The following is a 27943-nucleotide window of genomic DNA, read 5'->3' on the forward strand; positions in this document are numbered from 1 at the left end:
AATGTAGTTTTGTCTATTGTAATGTTACAGTAGTAAGTTAGCAGACAAATCATCATAGCTAGTGCATACAAAAACACAACCCTTAGGAAAATTAATGTAGCCTATGGTATGGCACTAACCGTGGTTTAACTATGGAATTTGTAGTAAAAATAAATTCAAGTGGTAATTCATTTGCCAAAAAACAAAATTGCACTTACAAAACATGGTAAAAGTCAAATAAAAATCTTCAGTATTAAAGTCATGAGAGAGATGGATGGATAATGGAAGTGAAGGTGCAGTTCAGGAGAGAACTCTTAATTACGTTGCAAGTCCCCCAACCTAAGGATTCACATTTTTTCATGTCAGGTCCAAAAAAAATAGGGTTGTCCATGTTTCAGAATGGGTTGTGGGTGTATGAGTGTGAGATTTCCCAACCTATTTTTTTCCCAGTCCGCCCCTCATGGAAATCACTTCATGAGCAGGGCCGGCCCGCGGCATAGGCGGTATAGGCAAATGCTAAGGGCGCCACTCATCCATAGGGGCGCCAGAATGAGTGAACGAGTGAATTTCTTTTTTTTTTTTATACATATTTTTTTTTATAATAGGCTACTATTTAAAAACCATTAATTCGAAATACTACCAAATAAAGCAAAACAAAAAAAAAATTGTCCGGCTCTTCAATCTTCCTCCGCCCATTGAGTGCTTGAAGTGCGTCAGAAACAGAGCGCGCGCGATCAGTTGTTGGTAATTTGTTGTGTAGCGTGCCCCACGCCGCATCCAATGTAGACAGCACTGCTTTTGTTAACACACAGCTCGTAGAAACGGGCCTGGCAGCTCGCGCCAGTTCTAGACACGGTGAAAGTTTCCTGATTGTGACGGAAGGCCGAATTTACATGACACATTATAAATGAGCATAGTCTGCGATAGATACAGTGCCAAAGAGAAGAGGATAAAGACTGAGGTAAATAGATGTAGTGAATGAACAATTTATTGCATAGGAGTAAGATACTATAATTTTATGGCAGTTATTTTTACCTTAAACTTAATGTTAGGAGTTGTTCTGAGTTCTGAGTCCCAAGACTGTGATTTTGTACAATCATGCCAGTTTTAAGACGCATTTTTTATTATCACTTTTTTATTAATGTTTTACTCTTTTGTTTTACTCTACAGTTTTGGGGGGATACAGTACAGGCCAAAAGTTTGGAAACATTACTATTTTTAATGTTTTTGAAAGAAGTTTCTTCTGCTCATCAAGCCTGCATTTATTTGATCAAAAATACAGAAAAAAAATTAATATTGTGATACAATTTAAAATAATTTGTTTTCAATTTATTATACTTTAAATTATAATTTATTTCTGTAAAAGCTAAATTTTCAGCATCATTACTCCATTCTTCAGTGTCACATGTGACATCTGGTCTATCACATGATCCTTTAGAAATCATTCTAATATGATGATTTATTATGAGTGTTGGAAACAGTTCTGCTGTAATGGGTGTGTGTGTGTGTGTGTGTGTGTGTGTATATATATATATGCTAAATCATGAACACAATGACAGGGTGAAATGGGCTGTGATGCATGGGGCGCCAGGTAAAATCTTGCCTAGGGCAGCAAATTGGTCAGGGCCGGCCCTGCTCATGAGCATTTTTTACTTATTTTGAGAAACTATCATCATATCATATACAAAGAGACAGCAGTGTTTCAAAAAGACACCAATGTTTCAGGAGTTTAGTACACAAAATAGGACACATGCTTATTAGATAACCTTATTTGAGTTGATGTATATGCTTTTATTTTTTTATTAACTTTTTCTCCAAACCATTGTTAGATGCAGTTAGATGCCTGTAGTAATGCAAAGATTTGGTTTCAAAAACAGTATATATAAACTATTTCTTTTGATTTTAAATCTGCTTTGAACTTCAGATCAATCTCTAAGTAAAAGGCAGTACTAAAGTCTGATTGTGTGGTGGATGTGTTCAAATGTGATCATCTTAATTCAGGTGATGAAGGATGGTGAAAGTCTGACAGTATTGAGCTCTAAACCTGCATGGTGTAAAATGGTTGAAGATGATTAACAGTTGCAAATTAACATTCATTAGAAGTTTATAAAAGTAATCAAAATGTGCTCAAAAGTAATTAGTTACATTACTTTATTAAAGTAATTAAAAAAGTTACACTACTATTACATGTAACTTGTAATCTGTAACCTATTACATTTCCAAAGTAACCTTCCCAACACTGCATTTAAACCATTGAGCTTTTTGATTATGAAAAATGTATTTGATATAGATCAGTTGAAAATAATGTATATATAATAATTATAGTAAATGTTGTTGTTATTATTGCTAGATATTATGAAATAAAGTTATGAAACGATAAATATATTGCTATAGTAATATTTCACTGTAAAATAAACACATTTTACAGTACAACTGTAAAATTAAAATACTAATATTTTTGTCGATCTTAATTTATTAATTTGAATAAGTTCAATTTTATTACATGTTAGAATTTTGGTTGATGGATGGTGCATGTTGCATTCCCAAATGCACCTTATGTTGTTGTATTCATTAAGTCTTATTGCGATTTTAGTTTTAGTTCAAGTAATTGTGTAGCCTTAATCTTTTCTCAGCATGACCCCAGCAAGTATTCATTTCATTTTTCAGACCACATTCATTAATTTCCATACTACAAACGGAGCAGGACGAGCTAGGCCGTTAAATACTCCAGGCTCCTACACATGACATATTTGCCATAGGGTTTGGTCTGGTCACGCCTCGCCTGTTTATGTATGAGGCAGAACTCGCATATGTGGTTTTGGAGGCAAACACAGATGGAGAAAGAGTGCGACGGCGTGAGTATGAAGAGTTGGCGGAGCAGGTTTTGACTTGCTTTTGCCTGGGAAACTCAGGAGTTGGGTAAATAGTTGCTGGTGTGTTTTGCGCCGCTCCGCAAGCGCAGTGTGTGGGAAGAGATCACTCAAGGTGGTTTGGAGAGAGCGTGAGAGTGAGCAGACGGGGTTGCAAAGGGCACCTGAGCCTGTCCCTCACACACACACACTCACACACACACAACATGCCTTTTCACAGCACCTTCTGTGTGTGTGTGTGTGTGTGTGTGTGTGTGTGTGCTTGCAAAATCATATATACTTTAAACTGAATTCTGAATGGATTCGTTAGTAAAACGTAATGTTTTCACACTGACTTTATGAATAGAAATCATTTACACTACTGGTCAAAAGTAGGTTATTATTATGATTTTGTAATGTTTCTGAAAGAAGTCTATTATGTTCACCAAGGCTTCATTTATTTGATCAAAAATAACTGCAAAAACAGTAATATTGTGAAATATTATCAGACTTTAAAATAGCTGTTTTCTATGGGAATTTTTTTTTTAAATCGAATGAATTCCTGTGCTGTATTTTCAGCTTCATTCCTCCAGTCTTCAGTGTCACACCATCCTACAGAAATCATTCTAATATGACGATGTTAATATAAGTAATTATTGGCAGTCAATTATTATTAATGATTCTTATTGTAGAAACTTTTTGCTGCTTAATATTTTTGCAGAAACTGTGGTGCTTTTTTTCAGGATTATTTGATGAACAACGTTCAAAAGAACAGCATTTATTTGAAATAGAAATCTTTGATAATAATATAAATGTATCATCACTTTTGAGCGATTTAATTTGTCCTTGCTGAATAAAAGTATTAATCTTTTGGGTTTCTTGAGCAGTGAATCATCATATTAGACTGATTTCTGAAGATCATGTGACACTGAAGACTGGAGGAATGATGCTGAAAATACAGCTTTGATCACATTTTAAATAGATTCACAGAGAAAACTTATTTGAAATTGTGGAATTATTTCAGGAATACAGCATGTGAGTTATAAAGACTCTTTGGTTGTTCTTGGAACTCGACAGCCATATACTGTTGTGTAAAAGTCCTTCTAAATATCACCTTTTGAGCTTTTGAGAGAGTAAATGTGTAAAATATTGTGAGAATCTTTCAATTTCAGTTTCAGTTTGTGTGTAAGTCCTTCCAGTCCCAAGTCTAATGAGTTGATGACTGAATTGTCACTGTCCTGGTGAGGTGTGGCGTTCAGCTCGAGTCTCAGTCTGGGTGGAGATGACAAGTTCAGTGGCGAGGCTTTTAGCATCTGTGTGTTGTTTGAAAGGGTGGGAATGGGTTCCTTGCTGAGGATGAGACAGAAGCCACAAGTGAGGTGTGAAATCAAGAGAGGCGACGCAAACTTCTAACCTCGCACCCCGCCTCTGTGTGTGTGTGTGTGTGTGTGTGTGTGTGTGTGTGTGTGTGTGTGTGTGTGTGTGTGTGTGTGTGTGCGCGTGCGTGCGTGCGTGCGTGCGTGCGTGCGTGCGTGCGAGAGAGAGAGAGAGAGAGAGAGAGAGAGAGAGAGAGAGAGAGAGAGAGTGAGTTTAGCATGGGACTTACCAGACCATTTGAAATGTATATTAGTCAAGTTCTCAACTGCTATATATATATATATACAGCACAGTTCAAAAGTTTGGGGTCTGTATGATTTGTTTTAAATTAAGATTTTTATTCTGCAAGGTCAAATTCAATTGTTAAAAAAAAGACTAGATTTATAAAGTTACAAGATTTCTATTTAAAATAAATGGCAAATGAGTACACATGTAAATTGGCTGCATGTACATTTTATACAAAGCTGATATTTGATTGAATATTGTTATTTTTATTTATTGTTAATTGATACGTTAGATCATAATGTCAAGGAAAAACAAGTGTGTGGCATATATGTAAACTTATTAAATATTAGAATATTAATCATACATTTACCATTAATGACAAATTTAATTACGTTTCCTAGTTTTGATGACATCTCTGTAATACTTAAATGTGGAAAGTAATGAAATAATTATAAAAAGAATCATAAATTATAAACAGTATTAAAGTTATTTAGAATGTGTATATAATGCCTTTACTATACAACGATGCATAATAAGAGATTTTATTATCTATCACTTCATTTAACATTTGGCTGATGAATTGATTTACTTGGTGTCATAATATTTTATTAAATCTTAATGCGTTTTTTCTGTCACCTTTTCCAGGCTTGCAATTGTAATGAGTACTTGAAGCTGTCCAGAGAGGATATGACCCGCATGATGAGAGACCGAGGTTGCCACTTCTTTTCCATTTGTCAATACAACACTTATTTGAATGTGTATATACAGAGTTAATACCGATTTTTCACCAATAATTTAATTAATAATTTGCCTAAGCCCTTGGTTTTTGTCAGCAGCATCATTTAACCTAAGAAGCGAAAAGTTGCATAAAGCTACCTTCTTCCTTGCTTCTAATCGCTTTTTCTTTCTCTCAAAGGTCTCCTTCAAGACATCGCGTCTGAGCGGGATGACTGCGAGCCACAGGATGAAACACGAGCAGAATACAATAGCTGGAGGTCCCCAGAGGGCCCTATGTTCACCCCTCTCTGCCGCTGGGCCCCACGTACCGCCCTGGACCCCCAGACCTTCAGATTCCCCAGCGGGGCCGAAGTTCAGCTGGAGACAGTGCCCCCAGGCCTCCTGGACCGGATTCCAGTGTACTTCATCTGCACCGGCTGTGGAAAGGTGTTCTGGGAGGGGACCCACTTTGACCGGGTCCTGTCACAGTTCCAAGAGGTCCTGCACGTCAGTGAAGACGCAGCGACAGACGCATGAGATCCAGCAGACTCCAGGTGTAATGAGCTCTTGCATTTTTTTCACGCATCTGATTTTTTTACTAATTATTTTTATGGAGGTATTTCTATTTGCTACACTGCGCCAATGTGCGTTAATTGTGTTTTGCACTGCAAAGAAAATTAACTATAAATTATCCTGTGTACATTAGTTTTACACGATAGAATAATAAACTTGATGCCATACATTTTTTACAAACCTCCTGAAATTGTTCATAATGTTTTTAATAAGACTTTATGAAAAGATTAGTCACACGTTGTTATTAAAAACAGGACTTATATTGAATCAACCCTTTAAAATGGCACAAGACTTTAATTTTCATTTTTGCACAATAATTAAATGTTCATAAATCATACGTGTTAACTGTTTTAACAACACTTTATGAGATTAGACACAAATTTTGATTTACAAACTTTAATTTTATTTCACATTTTTTACTGTTTTTTTTTTTTTTAACTTAAGATCTAAATTTGTTTTACACAATATAATATACTTTTTGCCATAAAATGTTTACATAAACCCCCTCAAAATGACGAGATATTCATTTCATTTTTGCACAAAATCTTTAGTTATTTTTACTATATATTTTTACTATAAAAAAACGAAGATCTAAATTTGTTTAACACATTATAAATATATTTTTAATGCCATAAATTGTTTAAAAAGCTGTGAAGTGTTTTAAAGAACACTTTATGAATAGATTCAATACTAATTTAAAACAGGATATAGTTATTTTGCCATTTTGTACTCTCTTTGTTTTTCTAAAAGATCTATTATGATAATATGCATGTTATCTCTCTTACACTTATCTTTAAAAGCCAAAAAAAAGTTTGATTTTCTTGACTTCCTTTTTTCAGATCGAGCGTTGTTTATGTTTAGTCTTTAAGTCATATCTCCATTTGTTAATCTGTTAAAACTACAAAAAAAACATGCTTGGGTTCCCCAAATACAGTGCTGCTGAATTCACGCCAGACACTGTTTTCGTTCCAAGTTTTTGAGGACGGTTTGCAAGTTCATAACAGGATGGGCTGCATACAGTCAGTCCTCAGTGCTGCCCTTCCGAGTTCAATAAAGCAACTCTCAAACAGAGCCGTGTCCTGTTTTAAATGTGTGCTCCCTGAATATAAGCATCAAAGTGTTGACCGTAACCGTAGCTCTGCGTGTTTGCATTTGCTGGAGATAATCTTGTCTGTTTGCAGTAGGAGCTCTACCTAGCCCTGTTCAGGCCTCCACGGCTCTTCTGCACTTCTGTCATTCGATACTGGCTCTTTCTTTGCTGGGAAGAAAAGCTCGCCTCTTTCCCACGCTCCTTGAACACGTGGTATTGGGGCTGAATTGGACTCTGAAGGTCCTCCCTCTATTGAGACGTCATGTTAGTCCCGCAGAATCCCCGGCCAGTGACTCAGGGGCCTCTGCCTGCTCCCCCCCCCCCACCCCCACCTCTCCACTGTCTGGCTCAGGCGCCAAAAACCTTGCGCCGGGCAGGCTGGCTGATCTCTGAAGAGCTCCCCCTTCGTGCCCTTATTTCAGGTGAAATGCCTCCGCAGGGCTACGAAACGCCACATATTTTCTGAACTCTGTTTGGTGGAGTTCATCTGAAAGCATTCAGAGATTTAGATGTCACTGAGATCGACCTTCCAGCTTTTATGACACGTATTAATCTTGAATAACACACGTGTTGACGTTGGGAGGAGTTTTTAGCTCACTCGCTGGCTCGCTCTCACTGGCTTGGGTTTCTGATGAATGTGACCCGGGCCCAGGTGGAATATGGGACACTTCCTGTACTTCTGAAATGGCTCGCAGGATATTCTCAGCGTTGGGTTGATTAGCACCACCCTGGCGTCTCAGTCTAGCCTGTTGCTTTGGTTTGGTTTATGTTGGGTATGTATTTTAAAAAAAAGATAAAGGAATGAAAACAGTTTTTTGACACAACAGCTTCGGTTCCCTTTGACTTGCATTTTAACTTTGTCCATGCAGTGGAAGTCGATGGGAACCAAAACTAACATTGTTCAAAAAAATAAAAATAAATAAAAATTGTGTTCAGCAGAAGAAAAAAAAAAGCCATAGAAGTTTGGAAAGACATAAGGGTAAATAATGAAAGACATGTCATTTTTGGATGAACTGTCCCTTTAAGTGAAAACTTTGTGGGGCCACTGAAGGCAAATCTAAGTACATAGAAATTGTGCAAATTCCCGGCTCCAGTGATAACCAGCCACTGGGAGAGGCCCTCCGTTTTCTTAACAAATATTTTCCAAAACGCCAGCGCACGGACACATCTTTCTGATTAGCCAACAGATGTGCTCAGATGTTTTAGCCCTACCTCTGGCAGGTCTCAAAGAACACTTCTGTTTCACACATGGTCAAATACCTCAAGTGTCAAATACCTCGCTTCATTCTTTCATACGATGGGAATGTTTTGCACAGGAAAGAAAACAGCTTTATGCTTTAGACATTTGAAATATAATTTGTGCATACTGAAATCTGGTCCGTCTCAGAACAGGATGCCTGAAATCCGGTATTCACACATGCCCCGCTGGAGATATTAAAGAAGGATATTGGTTAGAGGAGAAATTATATGTTAGGATTAGGAACTACAAATAATTAATATTGTGCACAAGTTATTACTTCCACATGTTAAGCCAGTGTTTATATGTGCGAAGTCTGGTTCCATATGGTTTATTATTGAGCTTTGAGTTTCATGTACAAAAAGAATGTTAACATGAGAACTTGACAGCTGACACATAACCAAGGATTAGTCAACTATTTAAAAGTGAAGGTGAAACTTTACCCTCAGTTTTCAATATATAGGCAAAACTGGGAGTAAGCCAGAAAAACACTGAAGAATATCCATAAACCAAGCAGAGATATTTATGGCATACTGTGTAAAACTGAGTGCTGCATTTAATGCCAGAACATGCATATGCCAAATAGATCTGTTTACATACATTATGATGCATAAAGTGCACATTTTAATTTTGCTTTCTTTTTTTTCATGTGGAAGGGTAAATTAAACATTTAGGTGCACTTCAGCTTTGGTTGAAGTTAACTTATTTTTGAATGATGCAACTTTACATTTACAGTTCTTGCAGACCCTTGGGCTATATATACTGACTAAATTTTATGTATTGCATTTCATAGTGATTATCTGAAGTGACAATAAAGTAATTCTGAGTACTTTTGCCAGAGGTTAACCAAACCAGTTAGGCAGAGATGTTTTATTGTATGCTTGTCTTTTATATGCAGTCAGTTGAGGATGTGTAAGTTCACACAGAACCCTGTTCAGAATCGACTGCCTAAAATATGTATCTTAAAACTACAGTAATTATAAAACGTCGAAATGAAATGATGACAATGATATAACAAACGAAAACTTGATTGCTGTTGTTTGAATGCTAAATAAATGTCTCGAGTCTTTGTCGATTCTAAATTGGATTTAAATGAGATTTTAGATTCTGATTCCACAATGATATGAAAACGCGTTTTAAACGCGTCTCCAAACGCCCGAGCCACATGCAAAGTCACTTTACTGGCCAAAAAAGTAGCCTACGTGCAGTTTATAACGCACGAAGCGGTTATAAAGTGAAACGGAACAGTTTGGTCGATCAAATATTTGAAACGTCTGTACAAACGGAGCAAACGGCTGCACAGTATACAGCGCGTGTGTGGCTTTCCACGCCAAACTGCGGCGTGTGAGGAAAGGCGAACGTGCGCTGCGCAGAAACTGAAGTCGTCCGGTTCCCACGGTACAGCTGCTGTGCGTGTCTCTCAGGTTCCGTCCTCGCGCATGCGCAGAGCGGCCTGGAGGTTCAGGTCTGACTTCAGAGGGCATGCTTGACGCCCGGATTGTTGCGCACCTCTTGTTGACGCGCACAGGAAGCCGCACAGGCTTTGCTATTGACTTAAAACCGCTGGAATGGCTGCTTCACAAGTCCTAAAGTCTAATGGTTCAGAGAAAGGTGTTTCGAGTTCCTTTTTAAGCAACACCAATAGAGAAGAGGTCATTGCCATTTGGTGTAGACAGGTGCAGTCATTAGAAAATCTGGATTTAAATGAACGAGTGAAGGAATGAAATTAAAGGTGTCTCTTTTTTTTAAACAGGTGAATATTTTCCTCTATAGCGGGAACTGAACTTAATACTAGAGATAATCCCAAACTGGCTGCTGATTGCGTTTGTGATGGCCAAATAGCAAGTTTATCAATGTGTAACAAAATTTTGATCAAGTACTAAATAAACACCCAACCCAAGCCTTTCTATTATCTTATGTCCATCTTTTAAGCGTTTGCTTACACATTTTGTTCCTCGGATCTGCACCATTTGTTTCGCCGAGCATTATTTTAACACATACATAGCCTAATAACGCAGTGCATTTATGACTGTGGGATGTTTGGGCGCTGCGCCACGCCCATTTCTCAGTTTCCCCGCTTGACCACGCCCCCAAGCCGACCACGCAGCCAATCAGCGTCGCCCAGCCCCTCCCATTCCACAATACTTTATTCTATAGAGACGTTTTGTTATGCAGACTAGTTCGGCTAAAATATCCCCCTGGCAACGCAGCTCTGGGCAAAGAATCACCGGGACAAATAGCAGCGGGCAAGCGGGCAGTTTTTGAGTCATTCAACCCGTCCAAACGTTAAGAGGTAAGTACATCTTTACCTGCTCACTTCTAGAAGCCGCTACTCGACAGCGTGAACTAGTCCTTTTAACAGTTTCTTTGTTTATTCCAGTCAGCCTTGCCAAATAAACCACCGCGGGACTCGAGGGACGCATGTCCTGAGGTAAATTACCTCCGAAGCCTCTAAAGCTAACGGCCCTCGATGCGCTTAACCGGAGACACGGCCGTTCACACGCCTCCTTTCGCACATTAAATAGCTCCATAATCTGCCATAACCTGGTGCTGCTACTGAGAGACTCTCTCACACACACGGAGATTTGACTTTTTGTGGATGATTGAACTTTCTCACTAGGTCTTTGGATATATATCATAGCCACCGACTGCATTTACACACCGAGTGTGTCGTTTACTTGTCCTTTTTGGGATATACGCTCGTCTTATTTCTAGTCTAACGCGTCTAAGCTGGTTTTAGTCCAGTCCAGCCGCGAATTTCCCAGTACTAGAGACCGTGAAGGCGGCGGAGAGCATCATGAGCCAGGCGGAGATCTCGACGTGCTCGGCGCCGCAGAGAGTCTTCCAGGAGGCGGTGAAGAAAGGCAACACGAAGGAGCTCCATTCACTGCTGCAGAACATGACCAACTGCGAGTTTAACGTTAATTCGTTTGGTCCCGAGGGACAGACAGCGCTGCATCAGTCGGTCATCGACGGGAATCTGGAGCTCGTTAAGCTGCTGGTGAAGTTCGGAGCCGATATACGGCTGGCGAACCGGGAGGGCTGGAGCGCGTTGCACATCGCCGCTTTCGGAGGACACCAAGACATCGTGTTATACCTCATCACCAAGGCCAAGTACTCCTCCGGCGCGCGGTGATCCGGTAGAAGCACACGGAAAGACCGGGCTCGTTTCATCCTAGCGTTGTGATCTGCCAAGCTCGAGTTCCCTTGTACCTTAAAACCAAATGAGGGCTGTAGCCTTTTTCTTTCCCGTGTCAGATCTGGCGATGAGAGGAACTGAAACGCATGCTGTTTGGGACGTGCGTTGGTACTATAGCTTTTTATCGAATGTTGAAGTCATCAGATCTGGACTGTGTGGCTTTACCAGGGCTTGACCTGTTGACCTGTCCCCCTGGAGAAACCGAGATAGCACTTGATGCTGTGGCTGAATGCTGGAATAGTTGAAAGAGGTGAACTCCGGAATGATGGCCATCCTCTGTTTTGGCTAAACACTGTCTTTTAATACGAACCGTAAGTCGTTTCATCAATCAAATCGTGTGGCATTGGTGACCAGTGCTGAATTATGTCATCGAAATAACAAGTGACTTATTCTTAAGTACTGTACACATAGCTTTACTGTGTTTTTCTCTGTAGTCTATTGGGCTCTGCCTTCACCTAGCAGACGGCTTCCACACAGCTTTCAGGCCAGCGCGACCCATGTCAATGGTTAACGTGTTACTAAAAACCGCTGCTTTCGCAATGTTTTTTTTTTTTTTTTTTTTTATCAAAACGTCAGGAAAGTCGCCTTTGGGACACACTTTATAATCTTCTTTCAGTATTTTGAATTAACACCCTGGTCATCACTGTGAATACAGGCTGGGTTTGTCTTTTTATTTATGAAGGTACATTAAGATGATGCATTTAAATTATGTTGTGGTTATTTTTTTAAGACTATAGCCTAAGTGTAAAAGTATGTAGGGTGACCTAAAGCTGCTTCGGACTTGTTACAGGCTAAACTGTCCCGTGTGGAGATTCCGCGCCACGGCCACCCACGTGTAGCCTACACCTTTTTTTTTTCCCGGGAAATGCGTCCCCTTCCACTTTTATTCTAGTTCTCTGCATCAGCTACCTCGACTTGAAAGTATTCGACAATATCATATGCTCTCTTTCTCAAGCCTTCTACATAACTGTGCTCAGTTACCCACTAGTGCTCGTTTTTTTTTATCCAACAGAATCAGTTGGAACTGCTTGGGTCATTTTACTTGATGTTTTTTTTTTTCACCTCAGTCTTATTTTTATTTTTAGTTCTTTGCAATCTTCACTCGGGACAATTTATCTCCTTGAACCAAAATTAAGATCCATTGGTTATTCAAACAATATTTTTCTTTCGCCAAGCATGGTTGACACATTATATATATATATATATATATATATATATATATATATATATATATATATATATATATATATATATAGGTGTTATTTCAACCAACTGCTTCATTTATGCATTGTCATTTTTGGTTTCTATTGTAGTTACGAAAAGTGTAATGCATTGCATGACTATTAAATGCAGGGAGTTTTGTTGCACATAAATGTGGAGCCTTTTACGCCCCTTGGTGCCTGGTCGGGTAACTGCAGGAGCTGAGGCTTATCAATAGTTACTACTGAGCAGGACTGTACGAACATTGAACATTGAGAAGACTATGACTTCTGTTGCAGGAAACATCGACAGATTCGTTCAGAAAAGACTGCCTGCCGCCTTTAAGAGTCATGGCACCTGATGTTTGTTTCAATGCTGCTTTTATGTCATTTTTTTTTCTTGATACAATGGCCAACGGTGAGTGAATGAGGAGAAATATCAGTTAGATCCATTTTTTGTTGTTGTTTTTGCGAGAAGCCCCATGCAGTTGTGTGTGATTGTACTCCTGTCTTGCCACAGTCCAGTGGCGTTGCTGATGTTTCCAGCCCCCGTCGCTCTACCTGGTTAACCAACCGGGAACTCCTCGTACACCTGGAGATGCAATCGATGTGATTCTCACGATCATCTGTTCGACTGGTATAGGCAGAACAAATAAGCATCGCTTGTCTTAAACTTGATATTTTTACACTTGTTGAAAATATTGCACTGATGACTGTTGTTTATTTGTTGACTTCGGGTCAACATTACATTTTTTCTAAATAGAAAAAAGGAACACAACAAAATACTATTGTATAAAAAAAAGCTCCAGGTTATATTGTCTTTGTTTGTGCGTTACATTGTATAACATTACGTTTGCAAAGATGTTTGTTCTCTGTGATCGTGTGTGTGTATACATATATAGTATATATATATATATGGATATATAGATGCTGATATCTCGGAGCACTTACTTATTTGAAGTGCTCTCCTCCTGATGTTAATAAAGGGGAATAATACTTGTGATGGTAAGATCATTGTAACAAATATAAATTGCACGATGTATAGTTGTTTTACCCCACCGTTTGTCATAACATTTATGACATTGGGGTTAAATGACTGGATGGGTGTATATGAATGAGTAAAAGTGCTGTTGTATTTTTTTTCTTTTCTTTTGTTTTTGTGGACCAAGTTATTCTTAATCTTGTGTCTCCAGCGAGTGATGCGAATGTTCCTTTGTGCTGACTCCAGCTTTTCTTTTCTTTTGTTTGTGCATCTGTTTTGTTTGTAATTTTTTGAACATTTGTAACACTGTGATTCATGTGCGGTGAGAATATGAGTGCTGTAATATTTTTATGTATGTGTGTGTGTTCAAGCCAGTAAAGAAATAATTAAACCTTCCTCGATGTGTGGCTGTGAACGTTTCTTTCTATCTCAGAGGAAGTATTGGGCTGGTTTGGGCCTCCTCTCTGGGCCAACCTGACCCCAGTTTCCATTCTCTCCCTTTTGTCATTCATTTGGGCTAGTCCTTTCATATGCTGGATAAAAGAGTGCAGAGGGTTGTGGGTAATTTTGTTTTAAAGACAGATCCCCTCCCTGTGTGTTTGTGTGGGTTTTATGTTACTACTCTGTGCATGGAGCAGCTCTCTGCCCCTCTTTTCTGTGGGAGACCCGCAGCGTTTCTTCACAGTCAAAAAAAACCATATTCGAGCACTTTAATTGCTCATTGTCATATTCTTCCTCAGTTTTTATTGGTTCAACTTGAAACACTGACAGATATACATTAGAAATTAAGTCATGTTTGCTGCATTTCATACTAACGTGAAACAAGAGTTGTACCTCAGTACACTTCTGACAGAGTGTTGTTCTCATTTCAGTTCATGTTCTGATTTATTGGTCCCAAAGTGTGTTTTTGAAATTCACAAAAAGGCCAAAAACTTAATCTGACATCTTCCAGAGGCTGCATTTTATTGCAATAATCCGAACCAAGCAAGTGCTTGCTGTTCTCTGCAGGTAGACAAGAGTTTACTGCATGCTTTTGAAGACAACCCTCACTAGAAGACTGTGACCTCAATGGCATCCTTCTCTGTTTCCACCCCCCTCCATCCCCGGGGCAGGATGTTATTGTTGAGCTGGATTTCCATTGTCCAGCGGCTGAGTTGGCCACCTTCCCAGAGTGCAATAGAGAGGCCCCCTAATAGATTCTTCATGTGCCTCAGTCCCGACACACATCATTGCAGGAATTTGGAAATGATTTTAGCAGAGTCCTGTCGCTCTGCGCGCTAGCCTTCCCCCACCGCCAGCTAGAGAGGGAGGGACGCGAAAACCCAACAATGTGAAAAAGAATTTTGTGAATGTACTTGAGAGAGAGAAGGAAACATGCTCCTCTTCTAGCACCGAGAATGTGAAGTGGTGGCTTGTCCTCTTTTGTTTTTAGTTCTGTGCAATGGAATGTTTCGATTTCCCAAACCTTCAGTGTTCCAGAGATCAAAAACGATCTCTTTGCACGGACAGATTCTTGTCAGTAGTTTCACATACTTGCAAATGTAATTCCAAAAAAGGCCCCACAACATTGCTTGCCCTGGTGCAAGTACACACGTGCAGAGAAAAACGTGTTTGCGGCCATGAAAATTGGTGCAGATTCTCAGAAGGAGAGGAACATCATAGCCAGAAGCTGAATGAAGATGAATGATTGTTGCTCTGGCTTAGTCACAAACACAACTATTACCAGGAAAAGTTCATTTCAAACGCAGCATAATCCAATAAATGCACTCATCTGCTGCTGGCAAATAAACTGTAGTGTTTAAGGTGTGATGAGTTTAGTGTTTATATTTGTTCAGCATTTATATTCAGTTTGACATAGTATTATAAATATAATAACAAATAATTACATAAAATAAATAATTAAAAATGAATTTACATGAAACAATATTATAACAAATTAACTTTTTTAATTATGATGAATAGAAATGAACACTTGAGTAATAGCTATTTATCAATGCACATTAAAATTAATATATTATTTCAAAATCATCTAAAATATATAAAAATATTATAATATAATAATGAATAATTATTGCATAAAAATAAATTTACACTAAACATAAATAACTAAACACTAAACTATATACATTTTAATATATTACAATTAATAGAGTAATTCTAAATTATATATATATATATATATATATATATAAACAATGTAATATAATAATGAATATTTTTTTACATAAAAATAAGTTTAGTTGTAGATGGAAGTAGTCTCTGTCAAACATTTTATGATTGCAATGACTGTCCAACCTACAATGTCATTTTTCTTTTTATTAAATGATTTTAGTTATTAGTTAGGATTATCTAGACTCAATGCAAATGCAAACTGCTCACTTTTGTTCAATATGAGAAACCCATATTATAATGCATGTTATTAAACATGTAAAACAGAGTTCTCTCATAGTGAAAAGCGAGAGGAAAGATATAGAGAGAATGAGACAGGTGGCTAGGCCTGTTCTTCCTTGCCCTCCTCTCCTGTTTGAACTCTCTTTCATTCTTTCGCTCCGCTCTGTGCTTTTTCAAGCACACAGTGACAAGCGCATTCATTCTCTCGCTCTATTCTGTGCTCTCCTCTTTTTTTGTCCTGCCTGCTGGATTCTGCTTCATCGCTATTCAGCTCCCAGACGGACCACCATTGATTAGAGCCCCCCCTACACTCACCCCCCTCCAAAACACACACACACACACACACACACACACACACACACCAGCCGTCTCCACCTCACACACACTGCACTCAGCAGCTGCTATGCTAATGAACCTCAGGAATAGAGAGATGGGGAAATGACAGGGAATCATCAGGATGACTCTGTCTTCATAACAAACTGAGGTGGCAGAGCTGAGAAATATCACTAAACAACCATATAACAATTTGAAGATTTCAAAGAAACAAAATGTAAAGAAGAAATATAGCAGTATTCTTGTCCTTCAGGCAAAGGTTAAATTAACACGTGTGTTGGCCTTCAGTTTTTATGTAGCGTCTCTACTTTTACTGTAACTACTAAAACAGGATTTCCCAATCCAAGGCCTGAATATCATCCAAGCCACATTTTGATTCTGGCTAGAAACGGCAGTTAATTATCCACTACTGTTCCTTAACTATAACTATGTGCAGGGCTCTGAAGTGCATTAAAAATTATGAGTGAATGCTCAATTCAAGTATTACAAACTGCAGAATGTTGCAGACAGGCTAAAATCTGTTTAAAAAGTGCATCTTTATCAGTGACACTAGATCTTCCTATAAAAAATAATTTAACTAGCTTGACACAACATGCCTAAAACAAATGACTTACAACTGTGAGAGACATCAGCTCACTAAATAACAATGAAGGGGACAAACTTTATTATGTACCAAGAAAAACAAACAAAAAAATTGTATTCTTTAAGTGTCTATTTAAAAGTGACTTTATGAAAAAAAAAAACATAAGCTGCTTATAATTAAGCACTGAGCTTGGTTTTAAGCCTTAATGGTGTTACTTTAAGATGTAAAATATGCCAATTATGTCAACATGACACAAATGAATTATAAAATCGTTTCTTGTGTCATCTCATTTAACACAACAAACTACTGCATTGTCACTTCTGTATTCTTTTATACACTTCTGTATTCAATTTTAAATTGAACTTTTTTGTGTCTGTATAATTTGCAAGGCCACTCTGGTCAAAAAACCTTTTGCTTTATACACTATAAAAAATAAGTTTGGCAGTGTAGTTCCATCTACAGCTACTATGTTTCAATGAAAAACCTTTAACATCCATGGAATTTTTACATTGATCAAAATGTTCTTTATAGTGGAAAAATATCCTTTAAATTATTAAAATGTTCTTCACCCTAAGAAAAACATGATTCTCTGTTCACTGAAAGTTTCTTTGGGGAACCAAAAATGCTTCATCTATGGCATTCCTGAAATAATAATAATAATAAAAAAAACTTTTGGAAACTTTATTTTTACATTTTGCTGTTTTACTGTACTTTTATATTACTGGAATTACAATAAACCATTTTCTACTTCCACAAGCTTCAACTAAATTGGAACAAAAATGTAGTGTGATGTGCAAACCATGAAAAAGAGAGAAGTATGAATCATTGTGAAGAAGTAAACAAACACATAAAAAAAGAGCAGTAACAAAGCAGGAGGGGAACACGAGCGCTTTGGTGCTTGGGAGAGGATGCATGAATATGGTTATGTGTATATGGAGCAGGCAGCTGGGGAGAGGCCTCGTCCTCCTCGCTCCTGCTCAGCTATTTAGACTTGTCCCTGAGCGGCGTGACCCAGTGTGGCCTGCAGGGCGGGGCCACCCATGTGACATCTGCCTTTTTGCGGGAGGGAGTACCCATATGGAGCATACGCGCATTAACACTCGCACACACACGAATACGTACACACAGCCCTCGTCCTGTCACATCGCTGTACCCTCCTGCTGCCTGCACCTTTTGTTCTGCTATTGTGCATCTCATTCAGTGCTGTTTGCCTCATTCCTGAACAGACCATAAAGAGGGAGGGTGTGGGTGTGTGAGTGTGTTTTTAGGAGGGCATGTCTGGTCAGCGACGCATTCGTGCAACAGGCTTCAAGGGCAGGGCGCTCCACTGCCCACACACACACACACACACACACACACGCACACAAATAGAGATAAGGTTAAGGAGCCTAGTGCAAGCAGTGGGGTCAGACTTTCTCCTCTCTACACATGTTCAGGTCTCTGTAACCAGAGGGCACTGACCTCACCCAGCTGGATGCTCTGATGTGACTGTTGTCCATGTTTGGGTTTATCTTTGTAAGGAAAACTTTAAAATTCAGAACTCAGATTTTAAAAAAAGGTAAGTTCTTTAGTAAACTAATTTGTCCCATGAATACTATGGATGAACTGAAATTGGTGCAATAATCACACTGTATAAACTTTAGACACTATTTATGCTACAGACATGAATGATAGCTCACATGGTGCATCTTGTTGTGGAGAGCCGTGATTTTATTTATATAAGCAATACAAATTGCAATTTTTACCTGACAGATAAAGCAGGGGAAAATCCACTACCCATAATATGCATTATTAATGGAAGATGATAGGTGTACCCCAAGTATATGTCCTAGGTCCTTTTTTGTTTCAAAACAAAAGTATTTATTCTACCGATGGAGTGACAGATTCAATTTGAATAGCTTTATTTTATACTGTAAAGAAGCAGTTTGTCTGTCCTGACAAGCATGAACAATACCTCAAATCATGTGATTCTTTGAGGAGAGCTGTGCTTTTTCTTTTCTAAACAATACAATCTACCATTTTAACCTGGCGAATGAAAAACTGAGGGAAAAAAATCCACCACATTCTAGAAAGCACTCACTGTGAATGAATTGATATAAGTGCAAAATACATGCTGCATCAACTTCTGGGTTTCAGGAAGTTGCTATGTAAGTAGAGATAGACATTTTATTCCATTTTGTGATGTACATCCAAGTGAAACAGAATATCGGAAGAGAAAAAATGTAGGGTAGGGACCTCTCTTGCTTGCAGTTGTTTGTAAGAAAGGGGTGAAGTGGACTAAATTGGAAAAGTCCAGCATTAGAGAAAAGTTTCAATGGAAGATCCGGTTAGATTCAGAAATGACAAGTTCAAAACAAACAAATAAATAAATAAACATACATGGATGCATTCACAAAATGATCAATAACATGCATTTAGAAATTGCAGTAGGTGAGTTTCCATTCCATGCTGATTTCAAGCAATTTGCAGTCAACTGTGCAATTCTATGAGCAAAAAAATCTTTGGTTGCTGACAACTATTCTAGAACTATGGTTTTGGAAGCATTGACTGCATTTGAAAACAACAGCTTGCCACAAACCTCTTGACCACCATGTCGACACTCTCATGTCTTCTATTGATTGTGAGATCATTCCATATGACCATGTAAATGTCTACACAGCTCTAGAGTGCAGGAGAGCACTTTAGATCTTGCTCACCAATTCCACTCCTGCTCCAAATTCTAGCTGAGTACACGCTATGTGCTCCTCCTATTGATTGTGAGTGATTGCCTGTATGTACTTATGTCTGGCCATGCCGTCACTCCTTTTGGGCTACACAAGTGAGAGTGTGTGCTGGCAAGTGATTCTGGGGAATAAAGCCCTGGTTGTTTGCAGTGAAACTATGGGTTGTAAGTGAGAGGGGAGATGTGTTTCTGTTTGACTGGGCAGGCTGAATGGGACTATTCAGTAGACCCCCATACTGCAACCCTCTTTTCTCTCCATTGTCATCTCCTCTTCTCAGTGCTGCCCCATAAAGCCCAAGACTGAGTGAGAGAGAAGGAGAGAGATGTCTGGGAAGGAGAGAAGAGGGGGTTGGGATTGACAAGGGAAGAACGAATGGGGACAGAGAGAGATAAAAACATGCTTTACACAGGGTTTTTGATCCTTCACTTTTGGTTGTCATTGGTTACTTAAAGTATGTATTATTAATGGATAGAGATATGTGGATCCCAAGTATATGTCCTAGGACCTTTTTTGTTTCACTTTTAGCTTGTTTTATGATTTCTTTTTGTCCTACAGATAGAGTGACAGCTTCTGTTTTTATAGCTTTATATTCTACTCTTAAGAGGATGTTTGTTTTGACAAGCTATTACAATAAAATACATTAAAAGGATAGTTCACACAAAATGTGTGATAATATGATAATATGCATATGGGACACAAAAGACTTCAGGAGTGTCAAAGTCAACATCGGATTGGCTGAATTCTACAGGATTTCCACATTCTGCCTGGAAACAAAGATACTGTGACGCCAAACCCTCTCACGAAAGAAGAAAGCCGTTGTGTTTACAACTGTGCAGACAAGCGCTTATCATGATCAACTAAACGCTGGATTCTCAAAAGTATGTGAAATATTTAAAATTCGCTGCATAGAATCTTTAAAATATGTCCGAGAGTTTTACTCACCAGTCTGTTATTGTGGTGACATTTCCACGCTTTGAAATGTGACGATAAACTAAACGAACTGTGATTGGTTTTTTGACATGTCGGTCAAACGGCTTCATGGGCAGGTCTTGGCTAATGAAAACTGCCATAGATTCCAGACCTTGAGTCTGTAGGTTTGGCTATGTGAGACTACATGATACCAGACGAGGAATAAGGGTTTTATCTAGGTAAATGATCTGCCATTTAAAAAAAAGAAAAAAAAGAAAATGTATATGCTTTATAAACAGAAATGCCTGCGTCAATTGTGATCTTTTCAACATGATTATGTATTACTTGAAGTCGTAGACATAGACAAGGCGAGCACTTCTGTTTATAAAGCATATACATTTTTAGTTTTTTAGGAGAATGACCAATCATTTAGCTAGATAAGACCCTTATTTCTCATCTGGTACCGTGTAGAGCCCTTTGATGTTGTACTGAAACTGTAAGTTTGACCTTCAACCCTTCGGTAGCCGTAAGTCCACTACAAGGTAAATAATCCTGGAATGTTTTCATCAAAATTTCTTTTCGACTGAAGAAAGAAAGAGGTAAACATCTTGGATGACATGGGGGTGAGTATATTATCAGAAATGTTTAATTTGAAAGTGAATGTCGTTCCAAAACCATAAGACTGAAGTTAGTAGGACTGGGTGATAAATCAATTTTTTACATTGATTTGTTCGAATGAAAATCAGTTTTCTTTTTAAAGGAACACTCCACCGTTTTTTGAAATAGGGCTTATTCACATTATTTCCTACATTTAGATAGGTGGGCAAATGCATTTTTGCGTCAGTGCATGCATTGTTTTAGTTTGACTGGGTCGGCGTTAGCTTAGCTTAGCACAATGAATGGAATCCTTTGTTGCCAGCTAGCATGGCCTGAGTAAAAGTGATCAAAAAAATTTAAAAAACCCACCTAATTACTTCTTGTGGCCTGCGTATTCACAACGAGTACAAATAGCGATCCAGATTAACACTAGGCGATTTCCTAGGCAGATATTGACTTGGGACTATATTATGGGGAAGCACAGGCGAAGCACTGCTGCTTAGGCGAAGCACTGCTACTTTGGCGCAGAGATATCACGCAACACATGAAATCCCACGACTTCCGTCAACATACCGGCGTGAATAGTCAAGTATAGTAGCTGCCTGGCTATTTTCCTTACAGTACACGAATGGCGATGAACATGGCTGATTTTGAGAGAGACGAAGAGGGTGACTTCTCAGACAGTCAAGAACCAGAAGCATACCTATTTGAACCAGAGTTTACAGAAGACGAGCTGCGTGCTTTGGAAATAGAACGACAGGAGGAGGAGGTTGCGATCGCTCGTGATGAGAGCCAACATGAACTGGTGGTGTGAATGTGGGGGAATATGCCAATCTATGCCGACGGAAATAGAGTGTCTGTGCTGTAGAGAGTGGGACATGTTTTTGCCATTGATGACCAGGCTCAACACGTTAGATCAAGATGAGCGTGCCTGAAGTTGTGTCACATCTACAGAGGATTTCACGGTGCTGATCCATTCTGCAGTACTCGATTTTTTTTTCCGGTGTGACAAAGTGAACTGGAAAAAACGCCCCACGCCGAATGGACCAAATGGACAGCTGTCCGCAGAGTAAGTGATTATTTTAATCATGACGCATGTATAGATCGACCCATATTATAGCTGTATTCACATAGAGTTGATGTTTTCACAGGCAATATAGGTTATATAGGAAAAGAAATAAAAGACAACTTACATGTGCACTTTGTTCTTCCTGTGTTTTCAAAGTAGTCCTCTGGTGCAAAATGTTCTTCGCAAACACGATACTGCTTTATTTTGTTGAGAGGCGTTGAACTACAGATCTCCAGAGCTGCTAGCCATTTATTTCTCAGTTCCACATTAGGTGGAATTCTGTGAAACATTACATTCGTGTATGTCCTTTGCTTGTTCTCACAACCTTTTGCTATGCAGGTAATAACCATGTTTGCTGTAACTTCTCAAAATAAATCATCCAAACGCGAAGACACTCGGTGCAGGTCACGCCGGTATGTTCTTCTTCTTCTGTTTTTTTTTACGCGTTGCACGCCGGTATGTTGACGGAAGTCGTGGGATTTCATGTGTTGCGTGATATCTCTGCACCGAAGTAGCAGTGCTTCGCCTGTGCTTCCCCATAATATAGTCCCAAGTCAATATCTGCCTAGGAAATCGCCTAGTGTTAATCTGGATCGCTATTTGTACTCGATGTGAATACGCAGGCCACAAGAAGTAATTAGGTGGGTTTTTTTTTATTTTTTTTGATCAATTTTACTCAGGCCATGCTAGCTGGCAACAAAGGATTCCATTCATTGTGCTAAGCTAAGCTAACGCCGACCCAGTCAAACTAAAACAATGCATGCACTGACACAAAAATGCATTTGCCCACCTATCTAAATGTAGGAAATAATGTGAATAAGCCCTATTTCAAAAAACGGTGGAGTGTTCCTTTAAGAAAGATGTTAATTTCACCCCTCGAAATGAAGAAGACCAGAGCAGCACAAGCACACCTGGCAAAAGGCAACCTACTCGTTGCGCGACTTGCCAAGCTTTACTTTTATGGCTCACATGACAGTAAATAATACGGCACGACAGCTCTTGCGTCCAGTGTAGCCAAAGTTAGACAGTGTCTGCTTGATTTACAAATAATTTATATATAAAATATAGCTGCAAGCAGCAATTACAGGGTCAAGCACTCTAGCGGCAAGTTGAGGAGCTAAGCATGGCATGGATCATCAGACCAAATGCAACAATGAGCAATAAAAGCAATTTTAGTTTGGTGCAAATTTGACAAAGCTTTGCAGAGATATAGCATCAGAATCATTTTGGTACCGTGTCTAAATTTTGTAACAGTGCTGTACAAAAACGGTTTTGTCAATCGACACGAAATGCATAACTTTTTGTCACATAGTCTGAAGATTTACTGCCTTTAACTATCATTTTTGCATTATTGACACTGTTTTCCTAATGAATGTTGTTCAGTTGCTTTGACGCAATGTATTTTGTTTAAAGCGCTATATAAATAAAGGTGACTTTGACTTTGTCTTGATTTTGGTGAAAATCGGACAAACAGTTGAGGAGGAGTTAGAAAAAGTAGGATTTTAACATAAATCAAAATGGCAGACAGGGAGCTCAGATTTCCTACTAAAAATGTATATCAAATGTCTGTTGTCGGCATGACCCAAGGAATATTTTAAGACCAGTTTCATTACAATAGCCTAATGCAAACAAAAGTTATTAGCATTTTTTGAAATGTCATAATTAAAGGTTAATGAATGGTTTAATACTCTTTGCCAATAGGTGGCGCTGTTACCAAATTGATGTGCTGTGGTCAGTGTGAGTTGACAATGGCACATGCAAAGTTTGGTGTAAATATGTCAAACCTTTGCAGAGATACAGCCCTCAGATGCAGTTTGGCATCTTTCCAGCAAATTCGTTCATGCACTTAACAAAAACTGTTTCGTGTATCAACACGAAATCCATAACTTTTTGCCAGCTTTGTCTGAAGATGAGCCGAGCCAACTTTGGTGAAATCAGATCAACGATCTAGGAGGAGTTCGAAAAAGTAGGTTATCAACATGAATGAAAATGGTGGACAGGAAGTTGGTACTGGTGTTCTCTTCATGAAACAAGGTATCTATCAACATCAGTCCGATTACAATAGGTTAATGTAAGCAAAAGTTATTACCATTTTTCAAAATTTAATCAAAACTTTTGACCACAAGTTGGCGCTGCCCCCAAACATTTTGAGTACCATGAGGGCATGGAGCCGAAGATTTAGTTTTGTAAAGATACGCTTGAAAATACAGCATTTTATAACATAATTCAAAATGGTCGATGCCCATAATAGCTGACATTGTATCATTCAATTCAACATGATGCACCAAATCTAACGAGACCAGTTTTGTGATTTTTGGCCAAAGCATTCAGAAGTTATGAGCAAAAAAATGCACTTTTCATATCTACTGACCACTAGGGGGCACAGTGCCGAAACACTGCAGGTAGTCTCAGGTCATGCTTGTTATAACACACACCAAGTTTGGTCTCAACAGGCCAAACCATTGTGGAGATATAGCCTCACGTCCACTTTGCATGCCTTTCATAGGATTCATTCACGTGCTATTCGGAAACATATGACTAATCAACTTGAAATCCATAACTTTTTGCCAGCGTTGTCTGAAGGTGATCTAGTGAAATTTTCGTGACAATCGGTTCAGTGCCCTAGGACGAGTTCAAAAAAGTAGTTTTTACAAACAATTGAAAATAGCAAAAAAAACTACAACTTAACAAAACCCGAATTTTGTCATCCTTTCGACTCAGCATGAGCCACGGAATCAGAGGAAAAAAGAATTTGAATTTTGTGATTTACGGTTCAAAAGTTATTAGCATAAACATTTTAAAAGTTTAGACAAGTGTTGGCGCTAGAGAGTTTGAGTTAGAGACTCCAAATTTGCTATGGTAACTTTTCTCACTGTCCTCTATCAGTGTGCCAAATTTCACAACTTTCCCTCAAGCGGTTCTATGGGCTTCCATAGGTTTGAGGCAGAAGAAAAAAATCACGCTAACGGATACAATGGCCCCTAATAAATAACCTAAACCTAAACCGTTTCAAAGAAGCATTAAACTCATATGGGATTGGAATGACTTGATGGTGAATAAATGATGACAGAGTTTTCATTTTTGGGTGAACTGTCCCTTTAAGTCTTAAAATATACTCTAAGCAAGTATGTGAATGCAGAAGCTTCTAGCTATGCAAGCTCTTTTTCACGTTATTATGTTACAAAACCAGAATTCACAAGGGGGATAAGAGTAAAATGTTTGCGTCTTTCAACAGTGAATTACTTACAGTTTTCAGTCCACCTAAATCTGGTTTAAAAGTTAACATAGAAAATATATTTCAACTTTTTAAACATTCCTCAGTCTACCTGTTTTTTTTTTTGTTTTTTGTTTTTTTACATCCAGATAAAAAATAAAGGAAAGCGGCATGAACATATTTTATACTGTCAATACATTGTTCAGTTGTTATGTTTAATGAAAGAAAGTCACAAATGAAAGGAAGGTCAAATCTACACAGGAAGCCAGGAAAGAGCTTTGATCATATGCAAAGGAAGTGTTTGACAAAGTTAATTCTAACCTGCTGAGGGCTTTATTATGTACACAACCGAGCTGACAAATGTGCATGAGTGGAGACTCAAAGACCAATCAGTGCCTTTGCTCTTCCTGTGGTCACGGTTGAGCTCAGAGTCTGTAAGGAGACACAAGGAAGGAATCCAAGCAGCCAGGATCTATGTTTTTCGGTTGCAATTTGCGTTTAATTGCTGTAGAAAAAAGAGTCGGTACAATTCATCTCTGTTCACTCATGGTCTTTGTGGTTCATGTTTTTCTGCAGTGTGGGTTTGTGGTGATGCCTGTATTGACATAGTAAAAATGGGTTAAAAAATTAGCTCACTCTAAAATTATTTAATCTTTAATCACCCTCATGTTGTTCCAAACCTACATTATGTTCATTTTTCTGTGGAAAACAAGAACTTCTGAACACTCTTTTCCATGCAATTACAACGTATGGGAACTGAAAGGGGACAAAGGGATGGGAAAAATGTCAATGCATGTCTTTATTTCTTCTGTGGAACAAAAAGTTTTTGTCTGTACAGTAAAAGACCAAGACAACACTGGATATTACGGAGCCCCGGACATGACATGAGGGGAAAAAAATGTATATCGTGGTTTATCACAACATGAGGTCGAGTGAATGATGACAGAGTTTTCGGTTTTCGTGTGAACTATACCTTTAAGGGTGAGTGTGTGCCTTGCAGTTACAGCATAGCTGTGTGTTCGACGTGGGCCTCTGTGGGAAAGTCTGGGTGTGAGTGAATGCATGTGTGAAAATGTATATGTGTGTGACCATGTGTGTATCTGGAAAGAGAAGTGAACCCTTGTGTCTAAGCTCACTCACTTTGATCCTGTTCAGCGGTCTGAAACTGTTTTCCTGAGTTGCCAACAGACATGACACGTACACACACAGATGCTCTCATACTCTTTTCATATTTACACACCAGCAGTCTTCCCACAGCAAAGACGTACCACTAACCAACCTCAGTCGCACGCATACACGCACACGAGATGCCTTACGTATCCTTCATTTAGCCAGAGCACTGTGGGAAGCATGCAGATCAAAGGTTTGCAGGAGCTCTACAGCTGCTAGACTCATCTGAGTTCATGACTCAACATGTATAGAGTAAGAAGGCTCAATTATGTGTAACACCATTCAGCTGTGCTAGAGCGTTTAACCAATGACACATACAATATAAAATAGATTCATATATTTTCTGAGGAAAGTTTGAGTGGTGCTTGCCTTTGTAAAACTCTTTTTAGTTTGATACTAAGGTGCTCTGTGTGATTTCCAGTCTGTGTTGTTTCTAGTTCCTTGTGAGTTGAATGTAATGGTTGCCTGTTATTCTGTTCCCTGTGTTTTTTTCATTAAATACCTCATAAATTGAGCCTATATTTGGTATAAGTCAAAATGTAATGAAGGAGTTTTCACTGTGAGGTACCTGTACTTTTACTCAAGTATTGTTTCACCCTATGACAGGGGTTCTTAACTCTGGCCCTCGAGTAGGGAAGCCATTGGTCTGTGCAGCGCAAACAAAGCCAAAACGTGGATATTTTAGGCGATATAGAAATCCTGGCCAGGAGGTGTCCTGCGAAAATGGCACGAATGGCCACCTACCCTCGAGCTCCACCTTCCTGCAGAGTTTATCTCCAACCAGTCAAACTAATCAAGGTCTTCAGGATTACTAGAAAGTTACTGGCAGGTGAGCTTGATCAAGGTTGGCGCGAAAGTCTGCAGGAAGGTGGACCTCGAGAGCAAGAGTTGAGAACCCCTGCCCTACGTCAAACAGATTGTGCTACCTTTGTCTGAAACAGGATTTAAACTTTAAGTTAATGACTTGATTTATCAGTCTCAATATGCTTCTAGTCATAGAGCTTTTGATAGATGGATGCCTAGGTCAGGTAGAATTGTTGATCTCTGATTCGACTGGTTGTTGAAATACAATTGGGTTAATTGGCATTAAGTGAAATCACACAGATCAAAACAAAAACAGACATTCTGACACAGAACGCACATTTCAACAGAATAACTGTCTGTGTTGTTTTTCAGAGAATCTAGTATATGTAAAATCAGCATGTTTCCTAAATATCTGCAAATGTATTATGGTGTTTTATACTTTAGTAGAGTCAAAAATTATATACAGCACCTTTCAGTTGTTCAGGTTGGTTTTCAGGGTGTTGATGTGCTAAGGTGTTCATGGGCCAGATGCATAAACATAGTCACTATAAGACGACATAAGGCTTCCCTATTCATATACTATCCATCCTAATGTCCTAAAATAGACTGGTTTGTTTTTTTTGCTGACAAATTAATAATCAATATCTCACCTGAACAAAAAATAATTGTTATCCACATTATATTTCATCTGTGATCTGTGAAAGATACATTGGGTCATTACCT

At 38.7% G+C, this 27943-nt stretch overlaps 2 protein-coding genes across 3 annotated transcripts in view; both read left to right on the forward strand.

Moving 5' to 3' along the window:
• The window catches only part of LOC132132297 (exonuclease mut-7 homolog), a 46652-nt gene extending 40869 nt beyond the window's left edge, over window positions 1-5783 (forward strand). The window contains exons 19-20 of the mRNA XM_059544680.1: window positions 5076-5142; window positions 5347-5783. Coding sequence (XP_059400663.1) covers window positions 5076-5142; window positions 5347-5684 — 405 coding nt within the window. The 3' untranslated portion in view covers window positions 5685-5783. The remainder of the gene's footprint in view (window positions 1-5075; window positions 5143-5346) is intronic.
• Window positions 5784-10187: 4404 nt separating this feature from the next.
• LOC132132881 (notch-regulated ankyrin repeat-containing protein A) lies at window positions 10188-13823 on the forward strand. Of its 2 annotated transcripts, XR_009429102.1 has the most exons (3): window positions 10188-10340; window positions 10428-11557; window positions 12746-13823. XR_009429102.1 is itself a non-coding variant. In XM_059545423.1 (2 exons), the coding sequence occupies exon 2, from the start codon at window positions 10845-10847 to the stop codon at window positions 11181-11183; it is 339 nt and encodes a 112-aa protein (XP_059401406.1). In that variant the 5' UTR covers window positions 10188-10340; window positions 10428-10844; the 3' UTR covers window positions 11184-13823. The 2 variants fall into 2 exon arrangements, 1 of the variants encoding a protein (XP_059401406.1); XM_059545423.1 differs by having other exon boundaries at window positions 10428-13823.
• Window positions 13824-27943: the final 14120 nt, after the last annotated feature.

Source organism: Carassius carassius, chromosome 49, assembly GCF_963082965.1.
Source record: "Carassius carassius chromosome 49, fCarCar2.1, whole genome shotgun sequence".
Classification (NCBI taxonomy): Eukaryota; Metazoa; Chordata; class Actinopteri; order Cypriniformes; family Cyprinidae; genus Carassius; species Carassius carassius.